At 34.4% G+C, this 13,384-nt stretch overlaps 2 protein-coding genes and 1 long non-coding RNA gene across 5 annotated transcripts; 2 read left to right on the top strand and 1 right to left on the bottom strand.

The window, feature by feature from the left end:
* Nucleotides 1–753: 753 nt before the first annotated feature.
* LOC111005763 (malate dehydrogenase, glyoxysomal) lies at nucleotides 754–3,699 on the bottom strand. Of its 3 annotated transcripts, none has more exons than XM_088119942.1 (9): nucleotides 3,526–3,699; nucleotides 3,122–3,337; nucleotides 2,607–2,921; nucleotides 2,181–2,270; nucleotides 2,010–2,093; nucleotides 1,518–1,553; nucleotides 1,292–1,381; nucleotides 1,110–1,204; nucleotides 754–1,031 (listed from the first exon to the last, which is right to left on the bottom strand). In XM_088119942.1, the coding sequence occupies exons 1-9, from the start codon at nucleotides 3,595–3,597 to the stop codon at nucleotides 1,022–1,024; spliced, it is 1,008 nt and encodes a 335-aa protein (XP_087976068.1). In that variant the 5' UTR covers nucleotides 3,598–3,699; the 3' UTR covers nucleotides 754–1,021. The 3 variants fall into 3 exon arrangements, with proteins under 3 accessions (XP_087976068.1, XP_087976069.1, XP_022133079.1); XM_088119943.1 differs by having other exon boundaries at nucleotides 754–1,026; XM_022277387.2 differs by having other exon boundaries at nucleotides 754–977; nucleotides 3,526–3,698.
* A 1,099-nt stretch (nucleotides 3,700–4,798) lies between these two features.
* Nucleotides 4,799–5,768, top strand: LOC111005743 (uncharacterized). Its single transcript, XR_015788465.1, has 2 exons — nucleotides 4,799–5,097; nucleotides 5,223–5,768. It is a non-coding gene; the product is annotated as an uncharacterized LOC111005743 (long non-coding RNA).
* Nucleotides 5,769–10,342: 4,574 nt separating this feature from the next.
* On the top strand, nucleotides 10,343–13,161 carry LOC111005540 (tubulin alpha-4 chain). Its single transcript, XM_022277060.2, has 4 exons — nucleotides 10,343–10,569; nucleotides 11,509–11,743; nucleotides 11,830–12,200; nucleotides 12,305–13,161. Exons 1-4 carry the CDS (start codon nucleotides 10,477–10,479, stop codon nucleotides 12,959–12,961), a joined length of 1,356 nt encoding a protein of 451 aa, XP_022132752.1. The 5' UTR covers nucleotides 10,343–10,476; the 3' UTR covers nucleotides 12,962–13,161.
* Nucleotides 13,162–13,384: the final 223 nt, after the last annotated feature.

The following is a 13,384-nucleotide window of genomic DNA, read 5'->3' as shown; positions in this document are numbered from 1 at the left end:
GCATTTTCACGTTATAATAAGTTGATTCTGTATCTATTTTAGTTGGTTCATTTTTTTCTCATCCGTAAAGTTTGTAATACTTTTAATAATTATTTTTTATTTTTAGGAATATTAAAAAAATCCATAAATGAAGCGGTTCTGAAATTTATTTTTAATTCAAAATTTAGTCATGAATTCAACTGTATTTTAAAAAAAAAAAAGGTTTAAAACAGTTATATTATCAATCATCTCATATAACTTTAAAATCAATCATCAATTTGCCATGGTATTATTATCGGTATTCCACTAAATGGGCCTCCAAGTATCATATCAATTTAAAGAGGAAGCCTCTAAATTGTTGATTACTGAAGCACCACTTTGTCTTCTAATGTTAATTTCCAAAGCAAAAGTGAACTTAAAGACGATCCTTTATGTCCTGGAAGTGTCAGCTTTGATAATTAGGTAAAAGTCATGGGCAAAAGCATTACGAGGCATGCCATGATTGCAAATAGGAACAACTGCCTCTGCTCTTTCTTGCCAATAATTTCAACATCCCTCATCATTTAAATTTGAAAAAAAAAAAAAACTGAGATTTTCTTTTTAATTTTATTAGTAGCTACTCATAATACAATTGATTTGGAATGATGTTTCAAGAAAGTATTACAAAAATCTTTAGGTACTTTCGAATATTTATAGAATTTTCAAAAAGTATTTTCGACTTTATAGCCACACCATTAAAAATAAAATAATAATATTAAAAAAAAAACTGACAGGTTGAAAATATCACCATCAGATTGTTTTATTAGTATAAAAGTTTTACCTAGTGTGGTTTCATTTCGATCAACTCCAATCACCAGGAAGACGTAGTATAAATAATCTATAAGAGATGAAATAGAAATTTAAAACTGTAGTAATTGGAATCTCTTCAGCTTCTGATGAAGGAGACTCCCTTCTCAATGCTTCCTGCCAACTCTTTCTTTGCTTTCTCCAATCCAATCCTGTCAATCAATATCCCAACTCTTTGAAACTCATTGTTCTCATGCTAGCCTAGACTGACGTTTCAATCATAATCTAAATGAGTGGTTAAATCTGATTCTTATGTTAAACTTTCATAACTGGTAATCACATACCTCTCGTACTCGTTCAGCGGACCAAGGGAGTATACTTCTTCAACGCCAGTGCGACCCAGTCGAACTTTCGATGCAAAGAACGGAAGTTCAGTCACCTGTACCAGGCAATCGTGTGAGAGATGAGCATTATTCAAACTACTGAAATGGAAAAGAGAATGATAACTTGGATGAAGGATGCATACCTCTGAAAACACAAAAGCACATTCAACGATGCCAGCATCTCCTCTTAAGCCCCTGAGGCATGCATCGGCAAACTTAACGGCAGCATATGCCTGGACATTTTTACCACACACTATAGTCAAAATAGCATTTCTGGTCACTTTTCTTAGTTCTTTTGCTATTTTTTTATTCATAGAAGTGAAACAATTTTAATCATTAGGTGATGACAAGGGGTAAAAAACAACCAACCATTGAGAGAGTTGCTGAACCAGCTCCCGCTTTGGCCTGCAGATAACAAGATTGGTTTTAGGAAGCTATTGTAATAATTTTGATAAGAATACAGCAACGCGGATCAACAAATATCAAAATCTAATTTGCGTCTCGGTGCAACAAACTATCTACATATCAAAAGCTTCACAAAAGTTAAATAATTAGAGCTCTATGTAGCATCATCTAACCATTTAATGGACAAGTACAAATCTGATTCTACACGAGTCAGATGCTTAATCTAAACCCATATACCTGTTCTTAGCTTCACCATTTATCAATTCATCGTAATGTTTGATGTCATGTACTGATAATTAATGTGGCAGGGGTACCCAAACAAGCACATACACTGGTACATCTCTATCTATTGGAAACTGGCAAAGTTTTTGCTACCAGAGTTTTCTGATAAAATGCGTTCATAATTACAGACTTTACACAGCAAATATTCAATATATCGAGCTAATGAATTCTTACCTCAACAACTTCTGTTCCACCATTTTGAATCCTATCAGTTAGGTAATTAATCTCTTCTTGTGTGAAAGAACTTGGAGGCTTGACCTAACATAAACAACAAAATAAAAACTTCACACGCAAATTAGAGACATTGTGTGTAATTCAACCAAATTTGAAATTGTCCTTACAAACCTGAGACAGAAGGGGTAAAATCGTTACACCCGCATGACCGCCAACGACTGGAACATCCACATCCCGAGGATCAAGACCCAATACTTCAGCCTGAAAAAGACAGAAGCACATGAAGAGATGGCACAAGTTACTCCAGATATAAAATAATAAAATAATAAAAGAAAAAATAATAATAATAATAATAATAATAAAATAAGGTGGTGGTCTGAATACAAGTCACAAGAAAGCCAAAAGTGATCACATCTCCATTCTTATTGTACTGTTAATTAGTCAAAGAAATGCCACCAGGAATGCCATGGTTACCATGGATTTTCTGTTTCTTGTTTATCCCGTGAGATCTTCATCCTTCGTTGCAACAATCTAACTTTCAAATGTACACAACATTAACTTATTAAAAAGAAACAAGATTAGTCGTCTAGTGCATACCACAAAGGTATTGGCTCGAACGACATCGAGCATAGTAACTCCCAGAAGTCTCTTTGGATCAAAAGTTCCAGCCTTCTTGAAAACTTCAGCTGCAATGGGCACAGTGGAGTTCACTGGGTTACTGATTAGGTTAACAATAGCTTTGGGACAACACTTTGCAATCCCTTCGCAGAGAGTCTTGACAATTCCAGCATTTATTTTGAATAGGTCATCCCTTGTCATTCCTGGTTTTCGCGGAACGCCTGCAGGGATTATAACAAGATCCATGCCTGTAAGCGCAGCCTCCAGCTGCTGCTGCCCCAAGAATCCACGAACCTAAATTTTCAGAAATACCATCAATATGCTATATTGCTATTCGCTTCGGGTTTTCAAATTTGCAAAGCCACTCAAGCAAAACAAATTCGTTATCTCGAATGGGAATAAAAGACAGTTAATCAAAACTCACATCCCACAAATACATTCTAATTTAAAATTGTACGAAAGACAAACCAATAGAATAGAAATAACAAACGCACCACAGCACCAGTGTCCATATGGCTAATATCAGCGGTGACGCCAGGGGCATTAACGACGTCATAAAGATGTAGAACAGACACCAGAGGATTTATCTTCATCAACATCGCAAGGGGCTGGCCAATGCCACCGGCGGCTCCAAGTATCGCGACTTTGAACCCAGGAGATCCGCCTTTCGCCCTGCAATTCGCCCGCCTCAAACTTGAGCTCTCCTCCATCTATTCAGAACGAAGATCATAACCAACACAACCAAAATTGAAATAAATAATCGACAAAAACCTAATTATTCGAACATAACGAACAACTACGATCACTTGATCTACAACTAAATCCTCACACTCCCCAATATGATCCTTCCAATTTAGCAGTAACTCGAAGAAAATACACCAAAAGGAAGAGTAAGAACCTGGGGCTTGGGAGGATGAAGATGCGCAGAGATTCGAGCAATGCGCTGATTAACATCCGGAATCGGCTGCATGATTAATTTCCACGAACAGAGAACAAACCCACCGCTTCAAAATCAGAAACCTTTCGAAACTTGGCGTTGAAAAGAGAAGTCAGTGGGTAAAATTATATAATACAATAACAAATGGTTGGGAAATGTGAAGGAAGACCAATCTTATCTTACTCGAATTGTCAACACGTGTCATGGTGGACCCCACCCCCGCCCTCTCCCATCGATTTGCGGCCTTTGTGGATGATATGAAACCATCTCGCTCCTGAACCCGAACCACGCCTGGTTCGGGTCAAACGTCAATGTGGATCACAGTTTCTTTCCCATGGGCCACTGGATCAACCCAACGGGCCCGATAATGATAACATTGTTGGGCTGCCCCAGTCGATAAGCCCAGACTATTTTGAAAGTTAAATAGATTATACTTTAAAAAAAAATCAAATCTAAACATCCTCTGGTATTAAAAATGACTATTCCAGTCCAATTATTTTTATTTTTCTTATTTCTTTCCATCACAATTCTAACGTGATACTTTACCTATTAAATTTCTTGAAATATAGTCATAAATTTGTATTAAAATTCTACCAATAAGGATCAAAATAGTCATCGTTTACCCATAGAAGAACTAGAATGAATGTTTTGAAAGTACCTCGTCTAAAATAGTATTTAAATCTAAAAATATATGTAATACGACAGATATTGAGGAAGGTCTCTTTTTAACTTGAAAAGATATGAAACTTTTTATGTCCTCTAAAACAATTAAAAAGATAATAATAAAATAAAATTGTCGGTGTTCCTAGTTGAGTGTTTCTAGAAGGGGGTTGGTTTGTTTGAACGTTGGGAGTTGAGTTGGGACAACGAAAGAATCATCATGGACGTTTCAGCCAAAGGCACCATCTTTTGCCTCCCTTCACTCTCTCACTGTTTCATTTTTATTTTATCTTTTAATCCACATCCTAAGATGAGATCTCCTCTTTCATTCCCACTATGGTATAAGTAATCAAATCCAAAACAAATTATATTTATATTTATATAGTCGTGTGAAACTGGAAGCATACTTCAACAACATTATCTTATCCGACCACACTAGACTTCCCAAATAATTATTAAAAATATAAAAAAGACATTCTAAACATCGTAAGCCTTAAGCTATCTTCTTTGCACAATATTTGTATATATGTTTCCTTTTGTGATATGTAAAAAACAACAAAGAAAAAGAGCATGCCCTTTTCTCTTTCCATACGCAAAATCAAATTTTTTTTTTTTTTTAAATCTCGTTTGTTTTTTTATTTGGTTATTGAATTGTGTGAGTCTGCATATTTGAGCTGGCATATTTGGAAACCCCAAAACCAGGCCTGTTTCCAAATTCACACGAAACTTTAGTCGGCCTATAAAAAAAAGAAGAAATTGCATGTGGAATGGAATCCATGTGATCTCCATCCCATCTCATGTAGATTTTCAAAGAAATCGACTGATTAGTATCGATTAACGCGTTGAAGAAAGTGAGAGATAGAGATAGAGAGAGTGAGTTTGTGACTTTTATATTCTATTCTATTCTATTCTATTTATTATTATTATATATATCCCCTCTTATTAACCTCTCTTCCGTTTCCTCTCCCTCTTTCTCTTGCTCTCCCTCTATATATCAGACTTTCAATTTCCTCCTTTATGGAGACATGAAAATTTTGATGGCCAGGATCGATAATCAGCTTCGACGTGGGTGTGGCCCGGATCAGCTAATTTATGAGGATCATGATCGATTGGGTGAAAAAAAAACTCTCTCTTTCTCTCTTTCTTGTTAATTTTATGATCTATGTATATCTTCAATCGGGGAAGTTTCTTAATGATTGGGGGATTATTGCAGTCAATTTGTAAATTATAGAGGAGGTACACCCAGTTGGGTAAATTTATGAAAAGGGTGAAAAAAAGAGTGCAATGTGAAGAATGTTGAAGCAGAGGAAAACGCAAATATGGCAGACAGGAAGGAGCCAGGCAGTAGCGGTAACTAAGCAAGAAAAACAAGAAGAAGAAGGAAAACAGGAAGAAATTAGGGTCAGAAACGTACGGCTGAGATCGATGCAAGATGGTCTTAATTAAGATGAATCTAGCTAATTGGGATGGTATGTATTTCTTTTGTTAATTAATTTTGTTGTTGGCTTAATTTATATAATAATTTGAAATACGATTATCATGAATTGAATCGGGGTTATCTTGTGGTTGGGTTGGAGACGACACATAGCGTAAGAAGGATAAAGGAAAAAAGAAAAAAAAAGTTTTGGAATTGAATAATTTTGAGGATCGGATCAATTCCACAACACAAATTCCTTCTTGCGTGGATTATGATCCAAGCAATATTATTTCTACCTTTTTTTCTCGTCGAGAGTGAATGATTTGTCAGAACCAAAAATGAATCCAAGCTTAATTTAGGCTGTAATATATAATCTATTCTGGATCGCATATTTAATTTATCTCGAATATTAATTCTATGGCCTAACACAAAACCCTTAAGAACTTGGAATAAATGCAAAAGAATTGTATATTTATGTTTCATATGTCTGAATGCTATACACTAGCTTGCTACTCCTTATAATAAGTTGAGAATATGTATGATTATTTATTTTCTGAAAACATGTACGTGTTTTTAATTAAGAATAAAATATATATACGATGTTGGATTATTATAATACAAGGATCCTTTAGCCTATGAATATAAAATTTTCACCTACCATATATATACCATATCTCTAATAGTCACAGGGTTAGGATTTATTTCTAATCAGGCCACAAATAAAATTAGCAATGTTTTTTTTTTTAATTTGTTAAATTAACTGGCTCTTATTAAATTTAGCTATCAAGAGAACAATAAGCATGAAAGATTGATGGCCCAATATCCCTTTCTAGGGAATGAGTGTTGCCTGATATTTTTATGGGATATGAACTAAATTAGGAAACAGACTTTGCTGTAAGAAAATATACTTAGGAATGTAAAATAGGATAACATTAATTAGACTAAGCAAATACTCCTTTTTGGCTTGATCTTTTCCTTTCGATGATTTTTTTCCTTTCTCAACAGGAAATGTACTATTTTCATGTCCTAGTGACAATTTTCAAATTGATGAAGTGCTTTTTTTATTAAAAAAAAATTAGACTAAGCAAAATATATTTACTAATATAGTTCTCAACTGTCTTTCCCTTGTAAATGTATTACTCTTAACTCACTATAATACATTAGGTTTCAACATTATTATTTATAACTCTACAAAACCATTATTTATATTTTTATTTAAATATGAACTTTTAATTTCTGAAGTGGTGGACAATATTTGGTTCATTTCTATATATACATTGCTTTAGTATTTCTATTTTGGTATAAAAATTATTCCTATGTTCCACTCCTAAAAATCTAAAATTAATAGAAAACAAGCCATCGTAGGGAGGTGGTATATATCGAGCCTAATGATAAAGATGGCTCATCTCTTGATTGGTGAGTTTTAGATTTATTGAAATTTTGGTGATATAGTCAGACTTCTTATCTAATTCTTTTTTCAAACACACATTCTATTTTCCTTTTTTAGATAGGTAGGATGTCGACGAGTTCGAACATACAACCTTTCGGAGATAGATCTCTTAATTAGTGAGTTAAGTTTAGGTGGACAACAAATTACTATTTTTCTAAAAAAATATTTTTGAATAGTGTGGAGGAGGGATTATCATGGGGCGTTCATTTAATTAACGTGAACTTCCAACTTATTCAATTTGTTGATCACCAGTGGCAGATCTAGATTTTAGGAATGTAATGAGAAAATATTGTCCTTAACGCTAAACTTGGCAATATATATCAATTTTTACAGTAAACTTTCAATTTCATCGAACTGCACAATAAACTTGGATAAATGTGTTGTAATTTTGACCTTAACTTTCTTAAGATGTTACAATTTGTACCTTCTAATATAATAGATTTTCATTGGAAATTTTGTTTAAAAATATATTCTCATTTGTGTCAAATAAATTATAGGTAAAACATATATTTTGGCATGAAATTGATAAGAAAGGTAAACAAAATTATATATAAAACATATATTTTAGTATGAAATTGATAGGAGACAGAAACAACATTGGATTTGATTCATTTTTAATTTGTAAGTTTGGACAGAGTTATTTCATAGTTGATTTTATCCATTAATCAAACTTAATGCAAAGAAAAGCTTAGTGAGATTTTTTCTTTTGTTTCTTTTGAGTTTTTTCAATTGTTTTTTTGTTTAAATTAGTGGAGAATTAGTGGAAAATAATAGTTGGTAAAAATCGAAACATTTATAGTATGGGTTTCAAATCGATAAAAAAGTTTATGTTGAAAATTGATCAACTTATCTAGTTTAGAGATAAAAATTGATTTTTCCTAAATATAATTTTAGATGCATTTATTATAAACATTAGAATTATGTAATATTAAAAACTAAACTATAATAAATCATTAGGTACAATATTGGTTTGTTTAGTATAAGTACTACAAATTTTGGTAAAACAAATACAAAAATTTATGATTTTATGTATACATAATTTCATATTAATTTGTTCAAAATAAAATAAGATTGAATTATATCTATATAAATATAGAAAAAGAGGACAAAATTAAAATATTAGTAAAGCTTTTTTCAATAAAATTAAATTTCTTTTAGTTTAAATAGTTTAAAGAATAAACAAAATTTAAAACTATAATCCTATAACTTCGTTATTATTTCGTATTTTTATCTTATAGGTGAAGTTGAATTCATTAAATATATATATATATATATAATATAAACTTTTTAGATATAAAAATCTCATATTCAAAGAAAAATAAAATTTTAAAGTTTTTTAATTTAAAATTTAAAAAATATTTTTATTTGTTTTTGGCAAAGGAAAAAAACAAGAGCTTGTAAAGTTTGGTGATTTGAAATTAGGATAAGAGGGTTGACGTCCCTTGTATAGTCACTACAGTAGAGTTTAACCCAAGATTAAGAGAGATGATCTTCAAGACGATAAGAAATTAAATCCATACACTTGGTCAATTGCTTTTACCCTTCCGTCATATAGTCAATCTGCTCTTTACTGGTCTGTAGGAGATGAAACCTTGGACTTCTATTTATTACAAAAGTTATTTCCTTTTCAATATACTAATTTAAGTTAATTTCAAAGGCAGTTCCGGAATGGATCCATCCCAATGATTACGAGTATGTTCACAACCATACATAATATCAATAAATTGATGTTTGAAAATATGGTCTACTTTTTTCATTTATTTTTGTTTCATATTTATACCATGAAAACTACATACTTAAGATGCACATTGGACATATGACCTAAGCATATGAGATTAGGTTTTGTTAATTTCTTTCTGCATTCTTTTTGAAGCTCCATTTTTTGCCCAAAAGCAAAACAAAGACTCACTCAATATGACCATATACCATATTTATGTCTAGTTTAAGGGATACATGACCTTCATTTTTGTCTTCCTTTTCTGCGTAATTACATTATTGACCCCATTCAATATCTCAAATTCCTTTGCAGAAAAATAATAATAATAATCAAGCGCCATCTCAATTATTTTAATACTATTGTGGAAGATCTTTGTTTTTTCCCTTATTTCATTAATTAATTATGGCTTCTAAAATATTCTCCACTCACATGTTATTGTTTGTGGCCCATTTTACATCGCTAAAATAAAAATAATAATAAGAAAAAACAACAAATTCATTTGGGTGTTTAGGACTTTAAAAACTGTTTTCTGATTCTCCTTTGAAAAAATCAGATACTATAAGAAATGTTTTGAAATTTTATTTAAATTTAATAAATAAAAGTAGAGATTTCAACCCGAGGTAAATAATGTATTGAATAATTGAATTAAGTTGGATAGTAACTCATATCAACCAATGATTAATTTATATTCTAGTATATTAAAAAGGAAAATTTCATGCTAGCTTCCAAGTTGTTACGACCATACACATATCCGTTTTTATAATTTCCATAATCCTAATTTAGTTAGAAATTAGTTCTAGATTGAGTTTATAACATGCTTGTTAATTTATTGTAATTTTTATTTGTTTGTTGCATCTTATCTACTTAAAAAACAAACCTTATCTTAATTATGTTGTAATAATTTAGTAGTATAATAAAATACCACCTAAAAAATTATAATGATTGTAATTAAATAATATTTCAATATTCACAATCATAAACTCAATCGATAGACAAATTCTCAAAAGAAAAAAGAAAAAATTTACTATCCTCAACTATTATCTATTTTTTAAAGGTTGGAATTCATCTTTCAGAGATGAGTAAAGTTCAGATTCTGTCAATTAGTATATTATTATAACACCTGCCAAATGTTAAATCATCTCATCTCTAATAATTAAAAAGAAAATTTATGAGAGTTCCATAAAATGAAATATAAAAAAAAAGAATTTATGAGAGAATTAAAAACTAGGAAATATTTTCGCAAAAAAATTCGCGTCTTGGATGGCCCACACCACAATACCAACCCGGAGATTCAAATCGATTTGAAATTTGAACTGTCAAAAAATTTTGATCCCACCAATGATATGATAACATAAAGCCACCTCCCACGATTCAATGTTAGAGAAATAAAGGCCGAACCCCAGTACTGGTACTATTTAACCACAGTAAACTAACCGTGGTTAAATTCCCACGTGCCACCCGGCGCTGGCACGAGCACCTTAACCCCCGATTCCTCTCGCCACATTCTCCCCTTCTATAAAACGCCGGAACAACAAACGCTCTTCTGCGCCAATTTCCGATCTTTGGGAGAAGCGTCTTCATAAACGCTACTCTGCCTCTTTCTGCTTTCTTCTCCGTTCCCCCTTCTCTTTTTCCACTTCTAAGTTATAACCCTAAACCAAAGCCAAAATGAGAGAGTGCATCTCCGTCCACATTGGTCAGGCCGGTATTCAGGTCGGCAATGCCTGCTGGGAGCTTTACTGCTTGGAGCATGGCATTCAGGTATGCCTTCTTTTATATATATTTCTAAGTCTCTGCTTCTGTCGCATTCAGATTTGTCCATGCTTGTCTTTGATCTCTTCGTTGTTATCGGTTTGAGTGACTGTCTGGGAATGGTTGCCGTTATCTGGCTGTAAATGATGAGATCTAGGGCTTTCTTGTGTATGTTTATCGGCATTTCCCAGATCTGGTGTTCTTATGTCTCCTGATGCGTTTTCCGGGGGTTTTTACTCGAGAATACGTCAATGTACCTTCGTACTAAGTAGATCAAGCACATCTCGTTTTGATTTCTATTTCTTGGAACCCGTCTTTGACATTTTGTCCAGATCGTCGCAGATTAAGAAACCTTTCAATATATTTTCCACGAGAAATTTGGATTCTTTGAACCGGCTAATGAATTAATTTCAGGTGTTTTTTTTTTTTAATTCAATGTGCTTCATAAGCGTTTAAATCCTGTTCTGGGTTTAGGTGTTTTCCGACTTTTCTTTTCAAAAGCTTTCTTTACACAACACAGTTTGGGCTCTATATTAGCTGGCATTCCGTTGACGACGAAGTTTTTGGATTAACTTACTCTGGGATCTGGAATGATTTTTTAGTTAATCAGACAATAAATGCTTGTACTTTAATGAATATGGCAAACGTATTATACTGGTCATATCTTAGCATATTCTGCTTAATTAATTGGACTTGTTAAGCCAATAGTTGTGCCTTTCAACAAGTTATCATATCGGCCATACGAGTTTTTATGTGTTCTTGACTAATGGCATTCAAGACGGATGGTTTTCTAATGTGATATATCGTGCCGAAGTACACGCATTGGTGGAAGCGATGTTAAAATCTTGAAATGATACGTTAAAGCATCTCTTTTTGTATCTCTATGAAATGAACCAGACAGATGTTTAAAACAGAAATCTGAGTGTCTTTTATCTGTCTCGTTTGCAGCCCGATGGACAGATGCCAAGTGACAAGACCGTTGGTGGGGGTGATGACGCCTTCAACACCTTCTTCAGTGAGACTGGCGCTGGGAAGCATGTACCTCGTGCCGTTTTTGTAGATCTTGAGCCAACAGTCATTGATGAAGTCAGGACTGGGGCGTACCGCCAACTATTCCATCCTGAGCAGCTCATCAGTGGCAAGGAAGATGCAGCCAACAACTTTGCTCGTGGCCATTATACGAGTAATTATTCTTTTTCTTTTTACATTTATCAGTTGCTTCCTGTTAACCATCCTCTGTTTTAACACGTTTATCCTTTTGTAATTCAGTTGGTAAAGAGATTGTTGATCTCTGCTTGGATCGTATCAGAAAGCTTGCGGACAATTGCACTGGTCTTCAAGGTTTCCTTGTTTTCAATGCTGTGGGTGGAGGAACGGGTTCTGGTCTTGGATCCCTCCTGCTGGAACGTCTATCCGTGGACTACGGAAAGAAATCCAAGCTTGGATTTACTGTTTACCCCTCACCACAGGTTTCAACATCTGTCGTTGAGCCTTACAACAGTGTCCTTTCAACCCATTCGCTTTTGGAGCACACCGATGTTGCTGTGCTACTTGATAACGAGGCCATCTATGATATCTGTCGGCGCTCCCTTGACATTGATCGCCCCACCTACCAGAACCTCAATCGCTTGATTTCTCAGGTACCAATACCATCCATTCCCCTTGGAACGTTTTTTGTTTTGTTTTTGGGTCTAAATCATAGAAGGTCCAATGTCTAATTATTCACATTATGTTAAATTTCCAGGTGATTTCATCTCTGACTGCATCTCTGAGGTTTGATGGTGCTCTGAATGTGGACGTCACTGAATTCCAGACTAATCTGGTCCCATACCCCAGGATTCACTTCATGCTTTCATCTTATGCTCCTGTGATCTCGGCTGAGAAGGCCTACCACGAGCAACTCTCTGTTGCAGAGATCACCAACAGCGCATTTGAGCCCTCATCCATGATGGCCAAGTGTGATCCCCGCCATGGAAAATACATGGCCTGTTGTCTGATGTACAGAGGAGATGTGGTTCCAAAGGATGTGAACGCAGCCGTGGCTACCATCAAGACCAAACGAACCATCCAATTTGTCGACTGGTGCCCAACAGGATTCAAGTGTGGTATCAACTACCAGCCACCTACTGTTGTGCCAGGCGGCGATCTGGCTAAGGTTCAGAGAGCTGTATGCATGATCTCCAACTCCACAAGTGTTGCCGAGGTCTTCTCTCGAATTGACCACAAATTTGATCTCATGTATGCGAAGAGGGCTTTCGTGCACTGGTACGTGGGTGAGGGTATGGAAGAAGGTGAGTTCTCTGAGGCCAGGGAGGACCTTGCAGCCTTGGAGAAGGACTACGAGGAGGTCGGTGCTGAGGCCGGTGACGACGAAGATGGTGATGAGGGAGAAGACTACTAAGTTGCATCACAGTTCCCCGTTCACCTATTATCCCTGGTGGTGTTGCTATATGTTGTAATAGCCATGTGCTTTCACTTGCAATTGACTATATCTGCGAATGTGTCCTCTCGAGTGATGCAGCTCATCGGCGGCTGTATTGCTTTTATGCTATATCCCTATTTTAGTGTTGTGTTGTATGAATAAAGTTTTTTATCCAGAAACTGAATGTTTTTTTTTTCTTATTTCAAGCCATTTGATTGACATCATAAATAAGCCTTCATCCACGATTCGTAGTTCTATTTTTTTGAAAAGAGTCCGTAAACCTTGATTGGAGTTTTGACTAGGTAGTCTTCTTGGTAAATTCGTTATTTTCCATACTGTTTTGCGCCTTTGAATTTCTTCGCTCCCGTTCTCCAATAATAATTCTCCCCGTTTTTTTATCCC

Source organism: Momordica charantia (genome assembly GCF_013281855.1).
Source record: "Momordica charantia cultivar OHB3-1 chromosome 1 unlocalized genomic scaffold, Mcharantia_2.0 BLBB01000001.1, whole genome shotgun sequence".
Classification (NCBI taxonomy): Eukaryota; Viridiplantae; Streptophyta; class Magnoliopsida; order Cucurbitales; family Cucurbitaceae; genus Momordica; species Momordica charantia.
Note: the sequence above shows the minus strand (reverse complement) of the source record. Positions and strands in the feature narration are given on the sequence as shown.